The 25,516-nt window shown below is 42.9% G+C and overlaps 2 protein-coding genes and 1 long non-coding RNA gene across 7 annotated transcripts in view; 2 read left to right on the top strand and 1 right to left on the bottom strand.

Annotated features, from left to right (window-relative positions):
- Nucleotides 1-25,516, top strand: part of LOC309499987 — a 210,697-nt gene that overhangs the window by 156,649 nt on the left and 28,532 nt on the right. The window lies entirely within an intron of this gene.
- LOC309499898 (uncharacterized protein) lies at nucleotides 325-23,494 on the top strand. Of its 2 annotated transcripts, XM_082171421.1 has the most exons (18): nucleotides 325-481; nucleotides 568-620; nucleotides 729-818; nucleotides 1,171-1,295; nucleotides 1,894-2,037; nucleotides 2,143-2,211; nucleotides 7,000-7,188; nucleotides 9,146-9,242; nucleotides 9,391-9,608; nucleotides 9,732-9,885; nucleotides 10,132-10,340; nucleotides 10,423-10,540; nucleotides 11,507-11,715; nucleotides 11,832-11,946; nucleotides 12,045-12,214; nucleotides 21,979-22,076; nucleotides 22,341-22,483; nucleotides 23,449-23,494. In XM_082171421.1, exons 1-18 carry the CDS (start codon nucleotides 444-446, stop codon nucleotides 23,481-23,483), a joined length of 2,274 nt encoding a protein of 757 aa, XP_082027547.1. In that variant the 5' UTR covers nucleotides 325-443; the 3' UTR covers nucleotides 23,484-23,494. The 2 variants fall into 2 exon arrangements, with proteins under 2 accessions (XP_082027547.1, XP_082027546.1); XM_082171420.1 differs by having other exon boundaries at nucleotides 9,391-9,885.
- Nucleotides 22,987-25,516, bottom strand: part of arhgef15a (Rho guanine nucleotide exchange factor (GEF) 15) — a 78,730-nt gene continuing 76,200 nt past the window's right edge. For all 4 annotated transcript variants that reach the window (XM_082171401.1, XM_082171402.1, XM_082171403.1 and 1 more), the window contains exon 16: nucleotides 22,987-25,472. In XM_082171401.1, the coding sequence (XP_082027527.1) occupies nucleotides 25,318-25,472 (155 nt within the window). In that variant the 3' untranslated portion in view covers nucleotides 22,987-25,317. The remainder of the gene's footprint in view (nucleotides 25,473-25,516) is intronic.

Raw genomic sequence — 25,516 nt, 5'->3', positions numbered from 1 at the left:
AATATTGCAGTAAGTTTTATTTGTAACATTTCTGCTATTATCAAATGCAATTTTTGCTGGATCAGACAGATTGAAAAGATCTGACTCAAAAGAACACCCCAATAGTCTCGACTTTCGCACACATGAAAATAATTAACAAATGCGAGTTTTGAGTAGAGCGAAACTTGTTTGCAAAATGGAAAATAAATGGGACTGATATGCAAATTAATGTTAATGATTAATAATTAGTGATACGTGATATGCAAATTAATTAACTAGGTCAATCTGACAGGTGCGCTTACCAGTCAAAATGAAGTGCCACGCGACGGCTGATCTATGAAAAAAAAAAAAAAAAAAAAAAAAAAAACCCGAAGAAGATAAAAAAGACCTCGAGTTAATCGGTACAAAATTGTTTTTGAAGAATCCGTTTTTCATCATTCAAAATCTGTATACAGTTGGCAGAAATGATCTTTATGGTCATGTGTTACGTTTCTTTGTTATGGTGAGTTTGGATTTTTCCCCAATAAGGAAAATTTCGCCTACAGGGGATCGTGATTATCTTTCAGATAAGAAAACATTGTTTTTCAGGTTTCTTTTGCTGGGTTTATGTCCTATCTCTGTTCCTGATTCCATACCTATTGGTAAGCAAATATGGTTTAGTTCAAGTGTTTTAGTTAATGCTTTTCTATAGACAATTGGACTATGGACAACAAGGTATTACAAGTTGTTTAAATGTGTTTATTTCTCAGGTATGTTCAGGACAGAGTGCCATGATCGTCATTTCTGGTTGTCTGTCAACTCAAATTTCCTTGGCCACAAATTTAGGGTTGATGTTCAAGGTATTTCATCTCCTTTAATTAACTGGATGTTTTTGTTTCTTGTCAAAATTTAACATGACTGAATTTCTCACTCAATTGTTCCTGGTTTCAATCGTATTGTGTGGGTGAATAAAGGTAATCTGGGGCAGTTCTATCATTTTGATTTATGCAATTTATTGTAAAGTCAACACAACACCTGTTGACCAAAAAATGATACCTCAATCACAGGACAAAACAAATACTATATCATAATTGCTTACTTGATCTTACTTGCTTATTAATGGAGCAAATTTGTGCCCAATGTCCCAGACTACCCTAATTCACCCTGTATCTGGTCATTAAAATGGTGATGTAATTGTCTTCACTCTCACAGAAGACACTGAGGTCCATGAGGTTTCTGGTCAGTGGGCGGCAGAGTGTGGTTATACCATGGCTCTTGACTCCTGGGGTGATTTACTGCTGCGTGTTTCCTACCTGGCCTGTCTGGTGGAGAACCAGGTAAGATGTACTTAAATGTTGTTCAAAATTAGGCTTTTCCATACAACAAGTTCAAAGTCACTACATCTGTCAAATTCGAAAACAACAAAAAGCGCCTTAAAAAGTAAGTTCATATGTGAGCTATACTATGTCTTCTAAAACCATAAGATATATTTATGTGGGAAGCAGACCAAAATAAGTAATCTGTTGCAGAGGGAATGTTTTCTGTGAATATATGATACATTTCAGTCTGTTCCTCACGCAAAGCCATCTAGTATGGCCTACCGTTATGGTATTTGTTTTTGGTATTTGGTATTTGCTTCTCAACCCCTTGTCACTGAGTTGTCATTTTTTGTAAAACTATTCCTTACATTTTAAATGCACTGTAAAAATTTTAAAAACAAAACAAAAAAAAAACTTAAAAGTGCTACAGCAAACCCTGTTAATTGGTTAACTGTTTTCTTAACACATACTGAGAAAACTGCAAATTGTTTAACATTGCATTAAATTGATTAAAATATGATTTATGCTAGAATCCTCCTCCCCCCTCCTTTTATTCATTATTTGGCCTTCTGTTAACCCACCTGTAATAGGTGATGTTGGCTGTTTGTGGTTTCAGAGGGAGGCAGAATTTCGGTTGCTGGTGTGGTTTATAAATCAGGACTCAAATGGGCAGGAGAAATCCTACCCTTTACAGCTCACCTGCCCTCTTCAGGTCCCATGGGGGCCTCGGGAGCTTGTCTGTGAGCAGAACTACATGGAGGTGAAACAAATCTCTTATATTTTATTTTTATAAATTGCAAATTTATAAATATAAAACTGTTGTTTGCAAACACAAACCAGTCCAATGATGCTTTCTGTTCCCTAGGTGTCGGTGCTGAAACAGCTGCCTCCTAATAATCACATGGGTACAGCGTGGGTAACCCCAGCCCCTGTGGTAAGAGACTGTGTGCATTTGGACCATTTGGATTTAGTGTATCTGAATTAACCTGTGTCTGTCATGACTACCTGTGAACTGAGTTAACTTCCATTGTTTGATCAGAAAATTTGTGAAAACCTAAGCCACGCCATTGATTGCTGCCTGAATTCAGAGACGCTACTTAAAGCCATAAGCTATATTCCTCAACATTGTAGCTTAAATGATTGCTAATTAAACTTGGATAATGCTAAAAACTCTTTGATCGTCAGCTATTTTACACTTATGACAACCTAATTTTTGTCTTTATTGATTCTTTTGAGAATTATTTACTTGCAGCAAAACGGACCATTATCTGCCCGAGCATCAGACTTTTCAACTGTAACATCCGATCATATTTTCAAAAAATTAAAATTTAGTATCGTTTGGTCTTCACACTTGTATCATCGTTGTATATCATCATTTCGCCCAGCCCTACAACTTGCTCTATGATAAAGCACTAAAACCTGCATTGAACCAATGCGTATTGTGAAGAGCAATATACAAATAAATTTGACTTGATTGACAGATCGTAATTCTAATTGTAACTCAAACAGATTGTAATTCTGTTTGGTGCTGCTATTAGTACAGAAATTACACAATTCACCTTTTAACAGTGTTGTGCTGCTGTTGAGTTGGTTTGCATCTGTAAGCTTTGTATATCTTTCAGTTTTGAATCATTATTTACTATCATTCCTTGTTGTTTATATTGCTAAATATAGCTTACTCAACATCACACAACATCGCTAGCTTCAATCTAAATCGTTATTACTAGCACAACACGCTAGTAATTTGCTAGCCTGTTAGCGTGCCATCCGTGCGCTCTTTCTTTCTTTCTTTCTTTCTTTCTTTCTTTCTTTCTTTCTTTCTTTCTTTCTCTCTTTCTTTCTTTCTTTCTCTCTTTCTTTCTTTCTTTCTTTCTTTCTTTCTTTCTTTAGTTTTTTTCTCGCGCACTCTCGCGCCTTTTACGAGTTCATCAAACCTTAGGTGAGTAGGATCAGTCTACAAACACGGTGAGTTATGTCATCTTCTCCTCTTATTGCCACTTGCACTTCATGTAACATGTATAGCATAGCCTTCTCTGTCAGCACAGGATTTACATGTGATAAATGCGGGGAGATAGTCAGGCTGACAGAGAAGTTTTCAGAACTAGAGACATGCATCCAAACTTTAATCGAGGTTAATTGTAAGAGTGCAAGGGCTTTAGATACTGCTTTGGATGCGACTAGCTTAGTGAGCTCTGTACATTGTTCGGTTCCGGCTGTAGTAGAGCCCGTGCAGCAAGGCAATTGGGTGACGATGAGACATTGTAGTTGCGGGACAAAACACAGCTCTTCTGTTCCGATTACCATAACAAATAGATTCTCCCCACTCAGTGACACACCCACTGTGAATCCTGTTGAATGTGCCCTAGTTATTGGCGATTCTATTACACGGAACGTGAAAATAGAGACACCAGCCATCATTGTCACATGTTTGCCGGGAGCCAGAGCGCCTGACATCAAAGCAAATTTAAAAGTGCTGGCTAATGCTAATCATAAATTCTCTAAGATTATTATTCACGTCGGCACTAATGATGTTCGACTCCACCAGTCGGAGATCACTAAAATTAACATTAAAGAGGTGTGTGAACTCGCAAGTACGATGTCAGGCACTGTAATTTGCTCTGGATGATCACGTTACTGTTGATGATCTGTCCATCATCGTATAAAGCCCGCCCTGACAATTTGATTGGTCCGAACAGCTCTGAGCATAATAGCTCCACAACGGATCAAGTCCAGACCGAACTTCCCGACCTAAAAATGTTGTGGGCGGGGCTAAGTTCGGCTGGCATCCAGGCTAACTGGCGGCAGATAAAGTCCTAATTGTTGGTGATTTTAATATACCTGTAGATAACAAAAAAGTGCATTGGGATTGGCATTTAAAGACATTCTTAACTCAATTGGAGTTAGACAACACGTGTCAGGACCTACTTATTGTCGTAATCATACTCTAGATTTAATATTATCACATGGAATCAATGTTGGTGCCGTTAAAACTTTGCAGCAGAGCGATGACATCTCAGATCATTATCTAGTCTCGTGTAAACTTAATTTAGCCAAGGCTGCAAAGCTGACTCCATGTTACAAATATGTTAGACCTATCACTTCTGCCACTAAAGATTGCTTTATTAATAATCTTCCGGATCAGTTTCATCTCAGCATCCCAGATAGCTTAGAAGAACTCGATTGCGACAGAAACTTTTAACTCTCTTTTCCGGCACTTTAGACAGTTGCTCCGTTGTGCTTAAAGAAGATTAAAGAAAATAGTCCAATGCCGTGGTACAACGAGCACACTCAGGCCCTTAAGAGATCAGCCAGAAAAATGGAACGCAACTGGAAGAAAACTAAACTAGAGGTATTTCGCATTTCATGGAAAGAGCACGATTGCATACAGAGAGGCATTAAAAGCTGCTAGATCTGCTTATTTTTCAACCCTATTAGAAGAAAATAAACAAAACCCTAGTTATTTATTTGAAACAGTTGCTAAACTAATGAAAAATAAAGCTTCAATACAGTGCGTTGTAGTCTCCCTAAGGACAAATTAAATTCATTCATTGCTATAGGAGAGGAAGAATTTTCTAAACTCGTTAAATCATCTAAATCGACAACTAAATGTTAGACCCTATACCGACTAAGCTACTGAAAGAAATGCTTCCAGAGGTCATAGATCCTCTTCTTAATATCATTAATCCATCTTTGTCATTAGGATGCGTACCAAAAACTTTTAAGCTGGCTATGATTTAAACTGCTTGTTAAAAAAACGCAACTTTTAGTCAATTACAGGCCGATCTCAAATCTACCTTTTCTGTCAAAGATACTAGAAAAGGCAGTATCTTCACAACTATGTTCCTTTTTAGAAAGAAATGATATCTGCAAGGATTTTCAATCAGGATTTAGACCATACCATAGTACTGAGACAGCTCTCATTAACACATACCAATGATTTGCTCTTATCCGATCGTGGTTGTATCTCTCTATTAGTGTTACTCGATCTTAGTGCTGCATTTGACACTATCGACCACAACATTCTTTTAAATAGACTCGAAAATCATGTTGGCATTAGTGGAATTGCATTAGCATTATCTGACTGTTATCAGTTTGTAACAGTAAATGAAGTCTTATCGATCAAACGTTCAGTAGGGTGTACCACAAGGCTCAGTACTAGGACCGTTGCTGTTCACTCTGTACATGCTACCCTTGGGAGATATCATTAGAAAGCATGGCATTAGTTTTCACTGTTATGCTGATGATGCGCAGCTCTATATTTCTTCACACCCTGACGAAACTTACCAATTCACAAAATTAACGGAATGCATAGCTGATATAAAAAAACGTACGACTAGCAATTTCCCACTACTTCATTCTGAAAAAAGAGATTCTAATTATTGGGCAAAAAACTTCCTCACGTAATAACCTAGAATACTGTCTAACACTTGATGGCTGCTCTGTCAAGTCCTCATCATCGGTTAGGAGACTGGGTGTGGTCTTTGATACCAATCTTTCATTTGAAAGTCACGTGTATAGTATCTGTAAAACCGATTTTTTTTCATCTTAAAAATATATATAAATTACGTCATATGCTCTCAATGAAAAATGCAGAACAATTAGTTAATGCCTTCATAACATCAAGGCTAGATTATTGTAATGCTATTATGGGTGGTTGCCCTGCACGCTTGATAAACAAACTACTAATGGTCCAAAATGCAGCAGCTAGAGTTCTTACCAGAACCAGGAAGTATTACCAAATTAGCCCAGTTCTGTCAACACTGCATTGGCTCCCTATTAAAGATTGTATAAATTTTAAAATATTGCTGATTACTTACAAAGCACTAAATGGTTTAGCTCCCCAGTACTTGAGCGAGCTCTTAACGCATTATAGTCCTTCACGTCTAAAATTCCGGCCAGTTGATAATACCTAGAATATCAAAATCGACTGCTGGCGGTAGATCCTTTTCCTATTTAGCACCAAAACTCTGGAACAGTCTTCCTAACATTGTCCGCGAAGCAGACACACTCTGTCAGTTCAAATCTAGACTAAAAACACATCTCTTTGGCCTAGCATACACATAACACATTATAGACTTCTATAATTCAATGTTAGGCTGCATAGATTAGGTCAGCCGGAACCGGGAACATTCCCTATAAATCCTGATTTATTTGTTACATCAGAAGGTTGGCTTCTACGCTGATATTAGTCTGTTTATCCGAGGTTTACCGCAGTCCGCCGGATCCAGGCCGTATCAGGATCTGATGAAGGACCTGCGCCTGGACACGATGACAACACAGTCCTGAAGTGTCAACCAGTCCCTCCCCTGTGAAGGCCTCCTCCCCTTCCCTTTACCTCAGTACAGATAAAATGTTGTCTGGATTATTCCGGCTCGCGTGGCTACGCAGGCGCGACAAAAACACTTCTGTATTATAAATTAAGGCCAGACAAGTAGTTTATTGAGGGTTGACTTGTAAAGGACTACACGCCTGTGCACATAACTAATGATCTTCGCAACGGAATTGAATCAATCAATCAAAACTAACTTTAGCTGGACAATAACTTTATCCTAGAGCTGTTGTAAAGCCTAAACAATCTGTTATGGTAATTTCCTATTATTTCTGTAAAGCTACTTTGAAACAATCCATATTGTTAAAAGCGCTATATAAATGAAGGTGACTTGACTTGTGAGCCACAAGCCCTCCCCAGCTATCAATACATATGTTTTTTTGTTCGTCTTAGGAGCTGGATGAGGGTCTGAGGGAATGGAGGGTGGTGTTCCGCATACCTGCCCTTCATCGGGAAGGTGGCATGAGGGAGGAGACTGTGCCAGTGAGAATGGCACACCTGCTGGGCTACCACATTAACACCACCGACAGTCGCATCCTCCTGCGTTGTGCCTACAGATCCAAGCTGGCGTACATGCTACAGGTAAAGAATAAATCGGAGGACTAGGTTTAAAAAAAAATTCTACTTTTTTTCACAATGATCATGTGAAGGCTGGAATTCATTACATTACATTGGTTTTTGGCAGTTGGAGTTCACAGAAAATTATGTAGTGTATGATGGACACAGACTTTTACATCTAGTTAGAGGCAGTGTTGAAGTCGAGTCACCAATTGTCGAGTCCGAGTCAAGTCTCGAGTCCCCGTGTTCGAGTCCGAGTCCAAGTCCGAGTCACCAAAGAAGAGACCGAGTCGAGTCCGAGTCGAGTCACCATTACCTGAGTTCGAGTCCGAGTCGAGTCTCGAGTCCCCAGTGTTCGAGTCCGAGTCGAGTCATCAAGGTTGAGTCTGTGTTATATTTCAAGACTGCCAACATTTCTCTACTCTGGCACCTTTAAAGAGCTGATATAATTATAAAAGAGGGTCTACATTAAACAAAAATGACACCACTGTGTTGACAATTATAAATAATAAATACAATATAAATAAATATAAATAAAAAATTTGATTTCAATAATGTAGGCTATTAGTAGGCTAAATGTTGAAATTAACATTAACAATGCTGTAGAAGTGCAGTTTATTAATAGTAGCCTAAATGTTAACTAATGTAGTTAACTAGAGTTTAATAAATGGAACATATTGTAAAGTGTTACCGATTTGTTATACACCGATTCAGACGTCTCGTGAGTTCGTTGTTGGACAGATGGTCAGTTGTTTTAACCATTCATTAAAGTGAATCGTTCAAAGGAGTCATTAGTTCGCGAATCGGACGTGTCATTAATGGACGTGTAGCCTATACGGCACGCCTTGTGTGATTATCTCGGCCGTTTAGTACAGGACAAGATTTGTGTCAACACAGAAAACATTTCATCACTAGATAGGTCTTTTCGTTTATTGAAATTGTGGCTAATGTCAGCTGAATGTGCGGAACGCTTTTCAGAGAAGATAAGGCAAACGTTTTTAGTTTTTTTTCAGCACAATTCACACCTCGCGGTAATTCAGGAGAAACAAATCTCTGAATGATCTACGTGAAACTTCGGTCTTCCGACCTTTTACTATCGTGTCAATTGATTTTGATTAATATGCGTGAGGAGGGAGCACCGCTCGTGTTGTTTGAAGACGGTGAGAGCGCGCGCGCGCGGCTGGGGCTTTCTCTCTGCTCGTTCATATATGCAGGAAAAAAAGAGATCCCGTCCGGTCTTGGAGCCCAAAACAGGAAAAGTGTAACATCTTATATCAAATTTTAAATCCTATTTAGTCAGAAACTTCATCCAACGTCATTCATTTGATGAATGCTCAAGTCCGATTTTATATCCTCGAGTCCGAGTCCAAGAACGAGTCATCAGTCCGCGAGTCCAAGTCAAGTCACGAGTCCTGAGAATAGAGTCTCGAGTCGGACTCGAGTCCAGAGAATAGGGACTCGAGTCGGACTCGAGTCCGAGTCCAGGACTCGAGTACTCCATCACTGGTTAGAGGGTGTCAAACATGTTTGATTTTGAGCCGATTTTAGAAGACATCTTGTTGTGTAGTATATTCCACTCTTAAGCCGATAGTTTATCTTGAATTCTTGACATTGCTTTAATTCCAGTTGTAAATGAAGTTGAAGAATACTCCACCCAAAAATTACAATTGTTATCATTTACTTGCCCTCATATTGTTCCAAAACTTTATTACTTTATTCTGTGTAATATAAAAAAATATTTTGAAGAAGATACATTGATATTTTGGAATTCAGTTTGTTCCAATGTTGTTTCAAAATTATATTTTGTTTTCCGCAGAAGGAAGGTTATGGACCTGTTATTAAAACAATGACACAAGGGTGATAAATGTAGTCCACCCAAAAATAAAAATTTTGTTAAGTCAAAGTTCCTTGGTATAAAAGCCTACATTTATTTCACTGTGAGCTGTTATACAAATCACATTGTTTGTCTGAATGGTTTCAGTTGGGTGAGACTGGCGTGGAAGTGGTCAGTGCCACCATCTTGTACAAGCTTAAATGGACTCTGTTGACTATGGACATGTCAGTGGCCTGCACTATGAGTATGTTGTTCTTGCTGTTTCCCATCTCCCATTTTAATCCTCCTTGTTGATATTTATAGATCATAAACTGTCGCTTTAGGATGTACTATGTTTCTGAACTTGATTATTTTATGCAAACGTTCACCCACCTCTTCAAATCCTCTTGTAGATCAGGCCCGAATGGATGGTTCAGATGTGTTGTGGTCTCTCCCACGCAACCTCCCCCCTCTGGTCCATCCTCCCTTCATAGAAAAGGGCCTTAAGTTGGGTGTTGGTGGACGTTACCTGTCTGAGTGTGTTGCCCAACAGCGTGGTTACATGATTCATGACAACAATGGAACTTTGGAGATCCGTATTCCTTTTGGTGCTGAAGGAGGATTCATCAAGGTATCCCAGAGATCATATGACCTCAGTGTGGTTGAAATGTATCACTTTTTCCTTTACCCAAATATAATTTTTTTTAAATGTAATGTTTCTATTATCCACTGTCTATCTCCTCCCCTCGGCCAGAGTCACGTGATTGATGGACATTATTCTCAGTCATATTTTGTTGACGTCTTCCTGTTGCGTGAATGGGAGGATACAGCGTGGAGTCTGACTCAACAATGGACATTCAGAAAACTTTATATTTATCGCCAGCCCCGACCAGTCATACTTATTAACAGTGAGAAACACAAGCCAAACCATCTACACATTCTTCTCTAGTTGCTACGTTACTTTTCTCACACATCCAGACTATCTACATGAAGTCTGGTCCACTTTGTGTTCTGGCAAGGAACCATCTACTTGCAGAGGACAAGGCCATTTGACACGTGTGTTTGTCTCTCTCTCTCTCTCTCTCTCTCTCTCTCTCTCTCTCTCTCTCTCTCTCTCTCTCTCTCTCTCTCTCTCTCTCTCTCTCTCTCTCTAGAGACTGTACCCTCACAGGGAGAGTTTTCCATCTCCTTATGCTGTTTTCCTCATGATGTTTCTCTGGGGAATGTGACCGTAGCAGGTCAGCTGGTGCTCTGGGAGGAAATGGAAAGAAATGGTGTTCGTCTCTCTCAAAACCCTTTCCCGAACAACACATACATGTATCTGTTTCAGATGCCCTTCTATCATCCACTCGTCTCACAGAAGGTGAGGCACCACATATATTTGTTTGTCAAAGTCTTTTTATTGATGTTTTTAAGTATGCTTGCTTCCCTCTCTGGCGGTTTAGTATTTGGGAGACCGTTTAAGAAGATACACTTTCTCTGGGGTCTTCTCTTTCATTCTGTCTCCTGATGGAGAGATCTACAACTATCCTGCTACTGCTGAGGCAGACCTGCAGGATGTAGGTATGAAATGTCCACCCACAAAAAGTTTGTTTAACACAAATTTTCACTACGTGCAAATAGCTCATCTTTTTGCCCAAGGCTATTTACGCTTGCTCTGCCAACCATTGTATTGAGTCAGACAAAATTACAAAAGAAAGTTACCTGGTAACTGGAAAAGTTACAGGGAATAAGAATAATGGATTTAGCTTTTGACATGACTGACCTGAGTTCGAATCCAAGGTAGGTTTTGGGGTGGGATTTTTGGGATAAGGACAAGTAAGGTCCCAATAAGGCAGCATCCATTTATGATTATAATAAAAATAATCATTTACACAATGTTATTCTTGCATACTGTTTCATGTACTACAATACACTGATGTTCAAATAGCATCAACCGCTATTTGCAGGAAGTATAAATGACATCTTACACTATTTGCAAATTGCAGTATTTTCTTTGGACTATACACATACTGGTCGGACGCTATTTTCACTTTGTGTAAAGGGCATCTGTCACTATTTTCACTTACAAATAGCCTCTCTCTTAAAGTCATATGTAATCATAAGCTAATCTCAAAATGAATTTCCATGCATCATACTGTACATTACAATGTTGTGATGCCTAAATTCACTTGTAGCATATACAAATGTTTTACTTTAGTTACTACTTGAACAAATGCGTACCAGAGTACAAGTTGATTTTACATTCATGTGATTTTACGCCACAGAACTACTGAATCCGAACTCAGTCCACCTCCTACGTGTAGTCTCTGTATCGGTACCACTGTCCGTATGGCAGTTTTCACATTATCAGTTTTTCATGTGGACCATACTCCGTTTCAAACTAAATTGCCAGTGTGAAAGTCCCTTAAAATGGTGCATAAATGCAGCAACAAGTCCAAAGTGAGCCGCTAAGGCAGCACTGAATGTGTCCTTCATGAATAGAGCAATTACTGAATACATTTATTTTTATGTGTCCGTGTCTCCTAGTCTTGCCAAAGCTGGAAGGGGAATGTACGGTGCGAGGTGTGCGTACATTGGCTTACTATGGTAATCTAGACTCCTCTGAGTGGAGTTTGTATGTAGGAGGAATGAAGCTTAACTGGGAGCTGGTGGAGCTCGGGGGATTCTCACTAGATCCGCAAGAGCTCTACCTCAGCCTGGAGGTGCCTCTTTACGCCCCTGGAATGGCCTATGAGGTACATGAAAGGCCTGAGACCAGCCATTATTCATTGAAGTCATGTAAGATGATTGGTATCAACTTTAATAATTTAAACACTGAAAGATTAATATACTGCTTTTCTCTGTTTCTCAGGGCTTGGGACTGCAAGGTCTGTTAGTGAGTGTGCTGGTGAGTTTAGTTCATCTGGAAACAGCAGAAGAACAGACTCGTGTGCAGCGCTGTGTGTTCCCTGTGAGAGAGTTATTGGGTAACTTATACAAACCACTGTACTCTTGATGGAAATTTGATCTATACATACTGTAACTTTATACAGAAGATCAAAAAGCATGTTGCTTCTCTGTGCAGTGTGTCTGCCTGATGGAAGAATGGTGGTGATGGTCGACACAGCTGGTGCTTCTCCCCCAGTGAACCCCAATCACACAGCCCTCTTGGATCCTGCCTGTAGACCACTGGAGACTGACCACTCCAGAGCCATATTCAGCTTCTCCATAGACTCATGTGGCACTGTTGCAACAGTAGGAGTTTGTTAGCCTCAGTGTATAGAGAAATATTGAGAAGTTTCTAGTTTAAAGGTGGGGTAAGCGATATTTGAAAAACGATGTTTGGAAGTTAGTTGGACCGGCACAGGAACCACAAACATGTGTAGCCAGTCAGCATTAGGGGGACGGTGGAGGAGAGAGAACGAGCAAGAGGTAGATTTGAAGAAAGACTGCAGAAATGGAGATGAGAGACAATACAAAAGTGAAAAGCTCAGAAGAAATCACTGGAAAATGAAGGTTATGACTGGGCAAGAGCTTTAGGACCTGCGTTAATATTAGAAAAGCTTTACAGCGCTGGAGAGAGCTAAGCGGGAAGGCCTGAAAACAGACAAGGAGGTTGCTTTGATTCCGCTCCACACGAGTAACACTGGGTTTGAGTATCATTGTTTGCCTGGAGCTGCTGTGCTGTTGGCAACTAACAACCAACTCTTAACTGTTTGTAATTACTATGTGTACTGTACGTACATTTTTTGTGCTTCCTTGTCATTCATTCATCTGCGCTTTATTTTTCGTGAAGCATTATTTTGTTGCACTTCCGCTATGATAAACAGACATCCACTCTTGGACTGCGTGCGTAACATAGGCCAACTGGTGAGAGTCGTGCTGACGACTGCTAGAGAAGGGTGGTTAGGATTGGAGGGGGAGCAATGAGGAGAGAGGTGTTTGTTTGGGTTGATTTCAGATATTAACAATGTCCAACAGCGTTTTTGAAATCACTTACCCCACCTTTAAGCAATGCAATAACGGCTGTATTTAGCCTTAAAGTACATTCAAAATTTCTAGAAAGTTTAGATCTTTTCTACATGGAAAAACTTGTTTACAATATCCGTTTAATCAAAAATATGGTTCCTTTAAGTGTAAATTTTAGGCAATTTCAGCAGTAATACATATTGAGAATCTTTTTTTTTTTTTTTTTGTTACGCTATTTTTAAGGTGTCCTTGTTACTGTTTAATTGTATATTTAAAGGGATACTCCACTTTTTTTGGAAATAGGCTCATTTTACAACTCCCCCAGAGTTAAACAGTTGAGTCTTACCGTTTTCGAATCCATTCAGCTGAACTCCGGGTCTGGCGGTACCACTTTTAGCATAGATCATTGAATCGGACAGGACCATTAGCATCTCTCTCAAAAAAATTACCAAAGAGTTTCGATATTTTTCCTATTTAAAACTTGACTCTTCTGTAGTTACATCGTGTACTAAGACCGACGAAAAAAAAAAAGTTGTGATTTTCTAGGCTGATATGGCTAGGAACTATACTCTCATTCCTACGTAATAATCAAGAAACTTTGCTGCCGTACCATGAGTCCAGCAGGAGGCGTAATATGACGCAGCGCCTGAAAATAGTTCCCAGCTCGGTAACTTCCAACGTGACCAGGACTAAGTTTGTCTAACCTATTAGACCTATTTTCAGGCGCTGCGTCATATCATTAGGCCTGCTGCAGCCATGGTACGGCAGCAAAGTTTCTTGATTATTACGCAGGAATGAGAGTATAGTTCTCTTACGAGAGGTCTCTCGTACTGCGTAAGATATCTTACGCTAGGGGAAAATCCTTTTGGAGAAGCTGGAGAAGAAGCCGCGCCGTCTGAGAGAGAGCACCTTCAGCGGGACGAGTCACTGAAGTCACTGGCCGCGCCGCCTTCCTTGCCTTCCTGCTGCGCTTTCCGGCGCTTATATCCTTTCATACTCTGTACTCTGTGTGTGTGTGTGTGTGTGTGTGTGTCGCGCCGTAAAAAGCGCCGTGCCCAGCGGGTCCCGGAACCTTCCCCCAGCCGCCAAAGCTCGCCGGTTCGCCCGCCTGCTTCACCGGCTTCGTCAGCTTCTCTTCCTGACGGACAGCGGCCGCTGTCTGCCGCCGCTTCCGTCGACATCGCTGACGAGGAAGCCCTGCTGGGAGAGGATGATTCCTGCTCTATCCTGGCGTCAGGCAGTGAGGATTGGGCGGGCTCTGAGGATCCCGCGTCCCCTGCCCGCAGGCTGGATGGCTTTTTCCTGCCTGGGGAGCGCGCTTCGCCTGCGTCCAAACCAGCGCCCTTTCTTCCTGAGCTACACGAAGAAGTCGCTAAGTCTTGGAACGCCCCCTATTCAGCTAGAGTGCGTCCTGCTGTTTCTTTGGCATTCTCTACAGTTGACGATGCCAAGAACAGGGGATACCTTTCGCTGCCGCCGGTCGAAGAGGCGATAGCGGCCCACTTATGCCCGCCCTCCGCTGGACGGCGCGCTAAGCTGGCCCTACCCTCTAAAGCTTGCCGCACGACGTCAAGCCTGCTCCGCCGCGCTTTCTCCGCCGCCGGGCAAGCTGCGTCAGCGCTGCACACCATGGCCACGTTACAGATCTTCCAGGCCGATCTCCTCCGAAAGCTGGATGAGAAAGGACCTGACGCGATCTGCGTGCCGGACTTAAGGAGTGCCACGGACCTCGCTCTCCGTGCTACTAAGTCCGCAGCGCAGGCCATTGGACGTAGTATGGCCTCTCTCACTGTGACCGAGAGACACCTGTGGCTGACGCTCTCAGAAATGGCCGAGTCCGAGCGCACCGTGTTCCTCGACGCCCGCTTTCTCCCGCGGGCCTCTTTGGATCCTCCGTCAAGGATTTTGCGGGACCGCGCTCCCGCTCATCCAGCCGCCGCCCCGCCGTGCGTGGCCCGCGACCTAGGATTGCGGTAAAGCCCGAGGCCCCGAAGTCGTCCTAGCACGCCTAGGAAAACGACGGTGTTCAAGTCCCGCTGCGGCCGGACTCACACCAAAGTTATTCGCTCGTCCAGTTCCAGCAAATGTGACTGTTCCAGTGTTTTCTGCAGCCAACAAGCCGGTTCTGTCACCCGCTTGCCTGCACACAAATGCCGTTTTCACGGCTACCCAGATAAATCCCCAAAAGAGTGTATTTTCTGGTGTCCCGGCCACGGCCGATGGTGTCTCATGTGTAGTAAGAATGCCCACTGCCCAGTGCCCATCTCTACACACAAGCACAGCCTGTCACACAGGGCCCGCGCACATAAAATCGACTCAGATCGGTTGCGCTTCAAACGTGGTAAATGTGCCCACTACCCAGTGCCCGCATACACCATGTTATGCATGTCTCACGGTTTCTGTAAAAACGAAACCAGCGTGCATTCGCTTCACTCAAGCGAACAATGCTTTCGGTGTGATAAATGTGCCCGCTGTCCCGCGCCCACATCCACACATAGACATTACAGTTCCTACGGGACCCGCCCAGCCCTCCCCCTTGCGGTTGACCACCGCAGAGGAGTCGAGCGCGGGCAATCTGCCCGCTGTTATCAGCGCGCCCCATGCCTCAAATGTCACGAGCGCGACACTTGTGTTACAGCACACCGAAGCTTCTCCATCGCGGAGCGCGCTTCGTATTCAACCCCTAGCTATTCATGCAGACGCATGGGCAAAGCTGCCCGGGGTTTCGAAGTGGGTGCTGGACATTATAAAAAGAGGCTATTCGCTACAGTTTCGCCGACGCCCTCGCCGCTATGCGGCACGCGTCGAGACCACGGTAAAAGCAGAAGTAGCACATTTACTTCGAGCCGAAGTGGCGAAACTATTGAACAAAGGGGCCATAGAGCCTCTCTCTCAAGTTCAGAGCAAAGGAGGGCTATACAGCAGATACTTCCTGGTACCGAAAAAGACGGGGGTCTCAGACCCATACTAGATCTAAGGCAACTGAACAGAGTGCTTGTGAAGCGACAGTTCAGGATGCTCACGACCAGACAAATCCTCGCGCAGATTCGCCAAGGAGATTGGTTTGTGAGATTGGTAGATCTGAAAGACGCGTATTTTCAAATACAGATAGCGTCACGTCACAGGCGATATTTGAGATTCGCCTTCGAGGGCCAGGCATATCAGTACACAGTCCTGCCGTTCGGTTTATCCCTGGCATCCCGTACATTTACGAAGTGCATGGATGCGGCGCTCGCACCCCTCAGAATGAGGGGCGTGCGAGTACTGAACGATATGGACGATTGGCTGATTCTAGCGCAATCTCGCTCAGTGCTCATAGAACACACGACCATTTTAGTCGATCACCTCGAGAATTTGGGTCTCAGTGTCAATTGGGTGAAGAGCTCTCTGTCCCCCAGTCAGACGATATCTTTCCTGGGCACAGAGTTGGACTCGCTGTCCATGATAGCGCGACTATCACCACAGCGCGCGGTAGACATTCAGCGCACAGCGAACTCGTTCCGCTGCGGCGCGTCTGTCCCGCTCAAGAAATTTCAGAAGATGCTGGGTCTCATGGGCCTCAGCATCATCAGTGCTCCAGCTGGGCCTGCTCCGCATAAGCCCGCTGCAGTTTTGGCTGAAAGCGCGAGTCCCACGCCAAGCGTGGGCATCCGGTCTGCTTCACCTCAAGGTCAATCAGAAGTGCGTCGCAGCTCTGAAACCTTGGAGAGCGGACGACTGGTACCAATCAGGTGTAAGCCTGGGGACTTCCTCGAGGGTGAGAGTGGTGTCCACGGACGCATCCACCTCGGGATGGGGAGCGTTGCTCGAGGGCAGACCGTTCTTCGGCCAGTGGACGGAACGGGAGAAGCTCCTGCACATAAACTGCCTCGAAATGCTGGCAGTGGACAACGCGCTGACGCGTTTTTGTCCCCAAATAAAAGGACGCCACGTCCTGGTCCGCTCTGACAACATGTCTGTGGTGTCCTACATAAATCGCCAGGGCGGCCTCAGGTCCAGGAACCTGTACAGGCTAGCAGAACGCCTCCTGGTATGGGCTCAGCGCAACCTGCGCTCGCTCAGAGCAGCGCACGTGCCAGGGCTCCTAAATATAGGACCAGACAGACTGTCCAGGAACAATGTTCCGGCAGGCGAATGGTCTCTACACCCACAGACAGTCCAACTGCTGTGGAAGAAATTCGGCAGAGCGGAAGTAGACCTGTTCGCGGCTCAAGAAAACGCTCATTGTCCGGAATTTTTCTCCAAGAGCAGGGATGCGCTGGCTCATGTGTGGCCCCGCCGCCCGCTCTATGCTTTTCCCCCCGTCTCTCTCCTGCCTCAGGTGGTAGAGCGGATCAGGGAAGAAGGATGCTCAGTATTGCTTGTAGCACCGTTCTGGGAAAACCAACCTTGGTTCCCAGTCGTGATGCAGTTAGCGAGCACTGCCCCGTGGCCAGTGCCAGTGAGGAGAGACCTCCTCTCTCAGGCCCACGGCTCGATCTGGCATCCTCACCCGGAATTGTGGTCCCTTCATGTCTGGGCCATCAACGGGTACATGTTGAACTCCCTCAGGGAGTATTAAACACGATCACGCAGGCTCTACTCCTCGAAATGGTCAGTGTTTTCGGGCTGGTGCACAGCCCGTGGCGTGTCACCCACAGACTGTGGAGTGACGGAGGTGCTTTCCTTCCTACAAGAGCTGTTGGATAAGGGCAGGACCCCTTCCACGCTCAAAGTTTATGTGGCGGCTATAGCAGCGTTCTCAAGAACAACGCTTGGTCAGTCAATAGGAAGGAACGATTTAGTCATCCGCTTCCTTAGAGGGGCTAAGAGACTGAATCCTCCCAGACCTCCCTCAGTCCCCGTATGGGACCTTTCTACGGTTCTGGAAGCCATGAAAGGTGGACCATTTGAGCCTTTGCAGTCAATTGATCTGAAACACCTGTCTTTCAAGACTGTGTTTCTGCTGGCTCTCGCTTCAGTGAAGCGCATAGGGGACTTACACGCGCTCTCTGTGAGCGCGACGTGCATGGAATTTGGGCCTAATGACTCAAAAGTTATACTCAAACCTAAGCACGGTTATGTTCCGAAATCCCTCAACACACTGTTTAGGGCGCAGGTTATCTCCCTGTCAGCCCTACCGGTCCCTGATGAGGAAAGAGACGCGGGCCTCCTTTGCCCAGTCAGGGCATTACGAGCTTATGTGTCTCGCTCGTCTGTTTTCAGACAGACGGAGCAGCTCTTTGTTTCGTTTAGCGGGCGTTCTAAGGGTCTAGCCGCGTCGAAACAGAGCCTATCCAGATGGATAGTTGACGCTATAGCGCTGGCATACGCCTCCAAGGGCATGCAGTGCCCGTTGGTGTCAGAGCGCACTCCACGAGAGGCATGGCCTCTTCGTGGGCCTGGTCGAGTGGGATTGCCTTGCAAGATATTTGTACGGCGGCGGGTTGGGTCTCCCCGTCTACATTTATAAGGTTCTACAACCTAGAGGTTCCCGCCCTGCAGGCCAGGCTGCTGTCGGTCTAAGTTAATCAGTATTATCTGACCTGATGCTATCAGCTCAGAATGCTGCGTCTACTGAGCACAGCTCGATGATCGACAGTGAAAAGCAGTAGCACGAGATGTGCCTGGGCAAACTGTGTAAGACCCACGTTTCCCCATCAGTTCAGGCCGTACCCCGCCCTGTCTGTATGATGAAATTTGCGTCTAAGCGACGCTGCCATATGTGGAAGAGTGCGGCTTCGCCCCTCCCTCTTCCCGGACTCCCTGTGAGTTCCCTGGGTGATTGTGCACTATATGAACCCCGGGCTTTCGCCCATGGGTCTTTGGTGTCAGATCTCAGCATGCACGGCATTTTGCATTGGGTCCCCTAGCGTAAGATATCTTACGCAGTACGAGAGACCTCTCGTAAGAGAACGTACTCTGTTACTAACGTAACCTCGGTTCTCTCTAGAAGAGGGAACGAGTACTGCGTATCTTGCCGTGCATGCACACGCTCTGGTTGCTTCGATGATGATAGCAGATAATACCAGAAAACCAGATAATAGCTGCCTGCGAGCGGTATTTATAGGCCTAGACCACGCCCGTTTCGGCGGGACGTGACGCAGCGGGCGCGAAGCACCCTCATTGGCCCTCATTTATCATTCTTGCGTAGAAACAGGCGTATATATTGGCGTAAGATTATGCTTGCACTCCTCTCACCGCCTGATTTATGAAGCTGTGCCTTTGTACCTTTGAAATCCAGGTGTACGCAATACCTGCCTTTGATAAATGCCGCGGCTGAAAACGATCGTCATTAGAATAACACGCCCCTATATATTCAAGTCTCCGCTTCCCCCACGCCCTCATTTTACGCCATGGACACACGGAAGACGGCAAAGAAGAGAAACTTGGATGAGCAAATGACCTATCACAATGCATTATTTTACAGCACGTGTTTTGAAACAATTAGCTTTTAATTTCGTATCACCTCACATGTATTGGGGTGTACAATAGTGATGATGATGTGATGTGGAGTACCATTCATTCACATTAATAATTGCATGACAATTTGTAATATTCGTATTATTATTATGATTTTTATTATTATTGACGCTTATTGTTATTTAGAAGAAGAATGTCATTATTATTATTATTATTATTATTATTATTTAAAAGAAGAAGAATGTCATTTTTATTACAGTCTGAATTATTTTTTGGTCATTGAAAGCCTTTCATTACTGAACCCAGTCCGTGCGCACCTGCCGGGCCTAACCCTGGCCTAACCATCGTTTCAAAGAATAGTACAACGGCGAGCGCGTCGAGTATAAACGCCTAGTCCGTTTGGGGAGATGCGCGCGCATTCTGCGGAGACTCGCGCTGCGGAGCCAGGCGAAAATATAAACAAGGCTTGAAACGTCAGGTAAAGCGCACAGGCTCGCAACTGAAGGAATACATATGCCTACAAATCAAATGCTTTGATAAAGTCACAATTAAACATTGAAGTCCATGTTGCACAAAAATAAACACTGAAGTTTATAATTACTATGTTGTTTTACAGTGGGTCATAATTTATCAAATCTTTTAGTTTGTCAGTGCGTTTTGTGGTGTTAGGAATTGTTTTTCTGCGCATTTCCGCACTAACTCAAAACGTGCGTACACCACCTCCTGAGCTGGCGTAGGATTTGAGCGTGCCGTACGCCAACGTCCATATTGATAAATCTCAAAGTCACCGTGGTTTTGGGTGTACGCTGGAAATTTGGTGTACGCACTTTTGATAAATGAGGGCCATTGGGTCTGGCGTCACGCCAGGCCTCGCTCGATAGGCTGCTGCAGTTGCCGCAGAGCAGCCAATAGGCGCGCGAGCTGCCTCGCCTATGTCTGCATGCTGCTGCAACGCGTTTTGCATTATTACAAAATTAAGGATAATTTTTGGCTTCAATATCTCGCGGAAAAAGGATTTTCCCCTAGCGTAAGATATCTTACGCAGTACTCGTTCCCTCTTCTAGAGAGAACCGAGGTTACGTTAGTAACCGAGTACGTTCCTAGCCATATCAACCTAGAAAATCGCAACTTTTCATTTTCCGTCGGTCTTAGTACACGATGTAACTACAGAAGAGTCAAGTTTTAAATGGGAAAAATATCGAAACTCTTTAGTCATCTTTTTTGAGAGAGATGCTAATGGTCCTGTCCGATTCAATGATCTATGCTAAAAGTGGTACCGCCAGACCCGGAGATCGGCTGAATGGATTTCGAAAACGGTAAAACTCGACTGTTTAACTCTGGGGGAGTTGTAAAATGAGCCTATTTCCAAAAAAAAGTGGAGTATCCCTTTAAAGTCGACATGAAATCAAAATTGACCCTATTTAGTGCATATTAGCGCATATTACTAGTCTTGTGGTGAACAATTAATCCGTGCAAGTTAATACACAGAAAAAACATAGTTTGCCGTGGTAATCTTTAATCAAAGTCTGAAAAGTTACTTCCAGTCTGAAATGGCATTCCTTTTCTGATGACGTAGGCTTGACGGCTTGGGTTGAAAAACGCTTAACCACTCCCCTCAAACCGTTAGTCTGCTATGAGCATAGATGGAGAGGAGGAGCACTAAAGTAAAACTCTGCCCTCTGTTCAATATTCCGTTTCACTTGGAAATACGTCACAACACTGGAGAAAAGTCATTTGCAACTTCCGGTTCACGCGGACTTTAAAGGTATAGTGGAGGATTTTCTTTTTCCGGGTGGATCATCAAGATTATTGGTCCTCCTAATTGTCAATCATTCTGGTGATATGTTTACGTAAGGCCGTTGTACGTGCTCGTCCCTAGGTAGTTTTCACTTTCTGCGCATGCGCACTTTCAGGTGTAAATGTGTGGTGAGCTACGGTTTCAGCCATTCATTGAAGCTCGCCGTTCTCACCGGGTTTTTTCAAAATGTCTGAGGGTCGCAAGAGAAAAGTGTCTACGAATTGTATGACAAGAAGAGAAAGGCCTCTGAAGAAAGAAACAAGACCAGAGTGTTTTTGGGAGAATATTTCACACGCTGGCGTGCGCTAAAAGCACAGGTTGGGCTTCCCACTGATGCCTCAGTCGCGAAGTTTCTACTTGACAGGTAAAGTTTGGCATGCTATTTGGAGAAATCCATTTAAAATCACTGCTAGTAAAAGTTAATGTAAGCTATGAATAGCAATGCTAGCCGTCTCTCGTGCACACGTTTAATAGGCGTTCCCTTTCGGGAGCAGGTGCATTTTTTCAAAAAGTGGAGAGGGCGATTCTTTTCTAAAATTCGGGAAAATCCTCCACTATACCTTCAAGTACTGTGTAATATTAATTAACATGTACTTACTATAGGGTTAGAGGGAATAGGGTTTGGTTTTGGTTAGTTGTTTAATTATGGATAGTTTACTGTTATTAATACAGTAAGTAAATGCAACGCGTAACAAGGACACTAAAATAAAGGGTTACCCTTTTTGTAATGGAGTAATTATAAATATTTAATTTAAAAATATAAATATATCGCCCAGTCCTATTTACTGCAGTTTTCCTTTTTTGGCTTGCAGAACTTTATAATTTAATTCTAAACATGTTTTAAATGCAGCATGATGGTGATCAGGTGATTTACAGGAATGAGGTGAGAAACATGCCCCCTTTTCCTCCACAACTGAGACCTCTCAACCAACCTCAACTACATTACAGGTATAAAACCTCTTTCTAATAAATTAATCACGAGCTCATAGTGCACAATTTGACTGAATACAGTCTTCTGCCTTATGTTAGGGAGAAGTCCCAAAAAAAGACAGGGCATTGTAGAGAATGTAGGCCTAAAATTGAAAAACTAAATGGGGCTTATGAGAGTGTATTTCCTAAACAGTGATGTATTTTGCCTGTGTAGCCCCAGCTCCTTAAGCAAATAAAACTTCAGACAAACCTTATTAAATTCTATATTTCTCGTGGGTTCAGGGTTCCACTTGGCTGTGTCCATCCGGAGAATGGAAATCGCACTCTTGCCATCTACCTGCCGTCCCATCCTCCCACACCTCTACCTATGAAACAAACGCTCAAAACAGCCTCACTCTCACACACAAGGCATCTTGAGGACAGAGGTGAGGAACCGATCGGTCATTCACAAGATTCCAATCTTAACAGATAAACAACCTACTGAGGTACTTGGGACTCTCTTGGTAGACAGTAGTAGCACAACATGTCACAGGCCATGTCACATGTTGGTATCCTCCTCCTTCGCCTTCTACCGTGTGACAGATGGTTTGACACCAAAGTATTGTTGTGTATATTTGGACACATTGCTTTTTCCCCTCCCATCTGAAAGCTGATTAGTCCGTTTATTTTGATATCCTAGTTATTTTGCTATACGCTGTTATTTGGTTTTTAATTTAAAACTTTTCTGTGTTGTGGGACATTTATTCTGCTTTCACAATGGAAAAAAGACAGACAAAATGCACTTTATGGTCTCAGTTTTTGTGCATTTCTTAGATGGAATTGCAGGGATTTGTTATAGAAGCTAAATTACTGTACAATTTTGTAAAATTAAAAACAACCAAAAAACTATTTTGGCACATTTAAGCAATTTTTATAAACGGGATCAGAGTAAATTCATTTACATTTTTATTTATTGAAGGGTTACAAAAATAAAGTTGACATTTCAAGTGGTAGTTCAAATAATTTACATTTGTAGAGGTTCAGCTAACAAGGTTTGGGAACCCTGGGGACCATTGCATAAACATAGCTGCTAAGTAGAGACTGATTAGCCTTAACTAATTTCTAGTTTTTTTTTTTTTTTTTTTTTTTAAATATGTAACTGACTTAAATTATGATCTGTCTTGAAGAAAAAAGATTATATGACTAACTTTTAAGGCTAGTCTTGGCAGTTTATGCAACCGGCCACTGGTTCTGAATATTATAATGCATATTTTTAATTGCATTTTGATACTACGGTATTAAGATTACCAACTAATGAACTCGAAGTATGAACTTTATACATTCACATACTTTATAACATACACATGCTTGATGTTTTGCATTAATTTATGTATTCAATATACTCTTACAGAAAAAAAAAGGCCCTCAATACCAGTTGGAGGATGACACCCATGAAGGTAATCATGTGTATTTAATAATGTATATTTGGGTAAATCTGCTCCTTTTTAAAGAATTACTTATGAGTAGTAAACATTGTACTGGGTGACCTGTGAATTGGGCATTTCTACACTCACTGGCCACTTTATTAGGTGTACCTGTTCAGCTGCTTCTTAACGCAAATATCTAATCAGCCAATCATATGGTAGCAACTCAATACATTTAGGCATGTAGACATGGTCAAGATAATCTACTGAAGTTTAAACCGAGCATCAGAATGGGGAAGAAAGGTTGATTTAAGTGACTTTTGAACATGTGGTGGTTGGTATTTCAGAAACTGCCGATTTACTGGGATCACACACTTATCTCTAGGGTTTACAGAGAATGATCCAAAAAAGAGAAAATATCCAGTGAGTGGCATTTCTGTGGGCAAAAATGTCTTGTTGATGCCAGAGGTCAAAGGAGAATGGCCAGACTGGTTCGATCTGATAGAAAGGCAACTAACTCAAATAACCACTCCTTACAACCGCTACAACCGCTTCTGCTACAGAAGAGCATCTCTGAACGCTCAACACATCAAACCTTGAAGCAGATGGGCTACAGGAGCAGAAGACACTGGGTGCCACTCCTGTCTGCTAGGAACATAAACCTGAGGCTATAATTCGCACAGGCTCTCCAAAATTGGACAATATTCGAAAATGTTGCCTGGTCAAATGAGTCTCGATTTCTGCTGTGACATTCAGATGATAGGGTCAGCGTAAACATGAAAGCATGGATCCATCCTGCCTTATTTTTTTGGTACATTTTGGCCCCCTTAATACCAAATGAGCATTGTTTAAATGCCACAGCTTACCTGAGTATTGTTGCTGACCATTTCCATCACTTTATGACCACAGTGTACCCATCATCTGATGGCTACTTCAGAAGGATAATGTGCCATATTACGAAGCTCAAATCATGTCAAACTGGTTTCTTGAACATGACAATGAGTTCAATTTTCTCAAATGGCCTCAACAGTCACAGATCTCAGTCCAATAGAGCAACTTTGGGCTGTGGTGGAACATGTGATTTGATCATGGGTGTGAAGCTGACAAATCTGCAGCAACTGCGTGATGACCAGAATCTCTGAGGAATGTTTCCAGCACCTTGTTGATCTTATTCCATGATGAATTAAAGCAGTTCTGAAGGCAAAAAGATGTCCAACTCTGTACTAACAAGGTGTACCTAATAAAGTGGCATGTTGGCAGTGTATGTTGCCATTTATAATCAAAAACCTTTACATTAAGCTGCATCCAAGGCAATACATCTCAGAGTAAAGTCCAAAACTTGTTTTATCAATTTTTTCCCAAGTGTCTAATTGGGAAAGCTAATGTCTAAGCAAGTGTCTAAGCTAACTGAAAATGTCTAATTGCTGTGTGTTTCTCTGTGTTGGATTATTACAAATGTAGCAATAAAAACTTGCCTGCACTGTTTCTATGGAGCTGAAGGTGGACCCTGACAGCATTATGAAAGGGGCTCATCCCGTCACCTCATGACAACAACAGTTCTGTCCAATAAAAGTTTATTTTTGATGAACAATCCATGCTTCCGTTCTGACATTTGTAAAAATTATCTTCATTTTCTAAAGATGACATTAGTAAAGGAGTTACTTATTAATCCCAACTTCCCAGTTCAATAGGTAAGGTCACACACCAGGAGGAGTTGTGTTTTTAGACCATTTCATGTAGTCTTTAACAGTCAGTTTTTTGCATTTAAAAAATGGGGCATAAAAGTGACCGGAAACTATTGGGGATTGGGATGGGTAGCAATTGCCACTGGTACTTTTAGGATAGGTCAGTAGGAGTCATCTTGTAGGAGTGTTTTCACTGGTTGTATGTGAGATTTGGTACTGCTCTCTCACGTTCCGTCGTCTCTGGTGATCAGTAGTTACTTCTAGCACGTTCTCCGCTGGAAACCAGCCCTTCTTTCCATCATAGAGACGCATGCCTTCATACCAACCTTAAGGAGTGGAATGAACATAGAAGTCAGTTTTAGTAAAAGTA

This window comes from Leuciscus leuciscus (assembly GCF_965113295.1).
Source record: "Leuciscus leuciscus genome assembly, chromosome: 5".
Classification (NCBI taxonomy): Eukaryota; Metazoa; Chordata; class Actinopteri; order Cypriniformes; family Leuciscidae; genus Leuciscus; species Leuciscus leuciscus.
This window is presented reverse-complemented; position numbering and strand designations above follow the sequence as displayed.

Excerpts from the sequence above, each read along its gene's own strand:
- LOC309499898 (XM_082171420.1), top strand. The coding sequence starts at position 444 with ATGATCTTTATGGTCATGTGTTACGTTTCTTTGTTATG. Across the intron at positions 819-1,170 it reads ATTTAGGGTTGATGTTCAAG|AAGACACTGAGGTCCATGAG; the intron begins GTATTTCATCTC and ends TCACTCTCACAG. Across the intron at positions 1,296-1,893 it reads CCTGTCTGGTGGAGAACCAG|AGGGAGGCAGAATTTCGGTT; the intron begins GTAAGATGTACT and ends TTGTGGTTTCAG.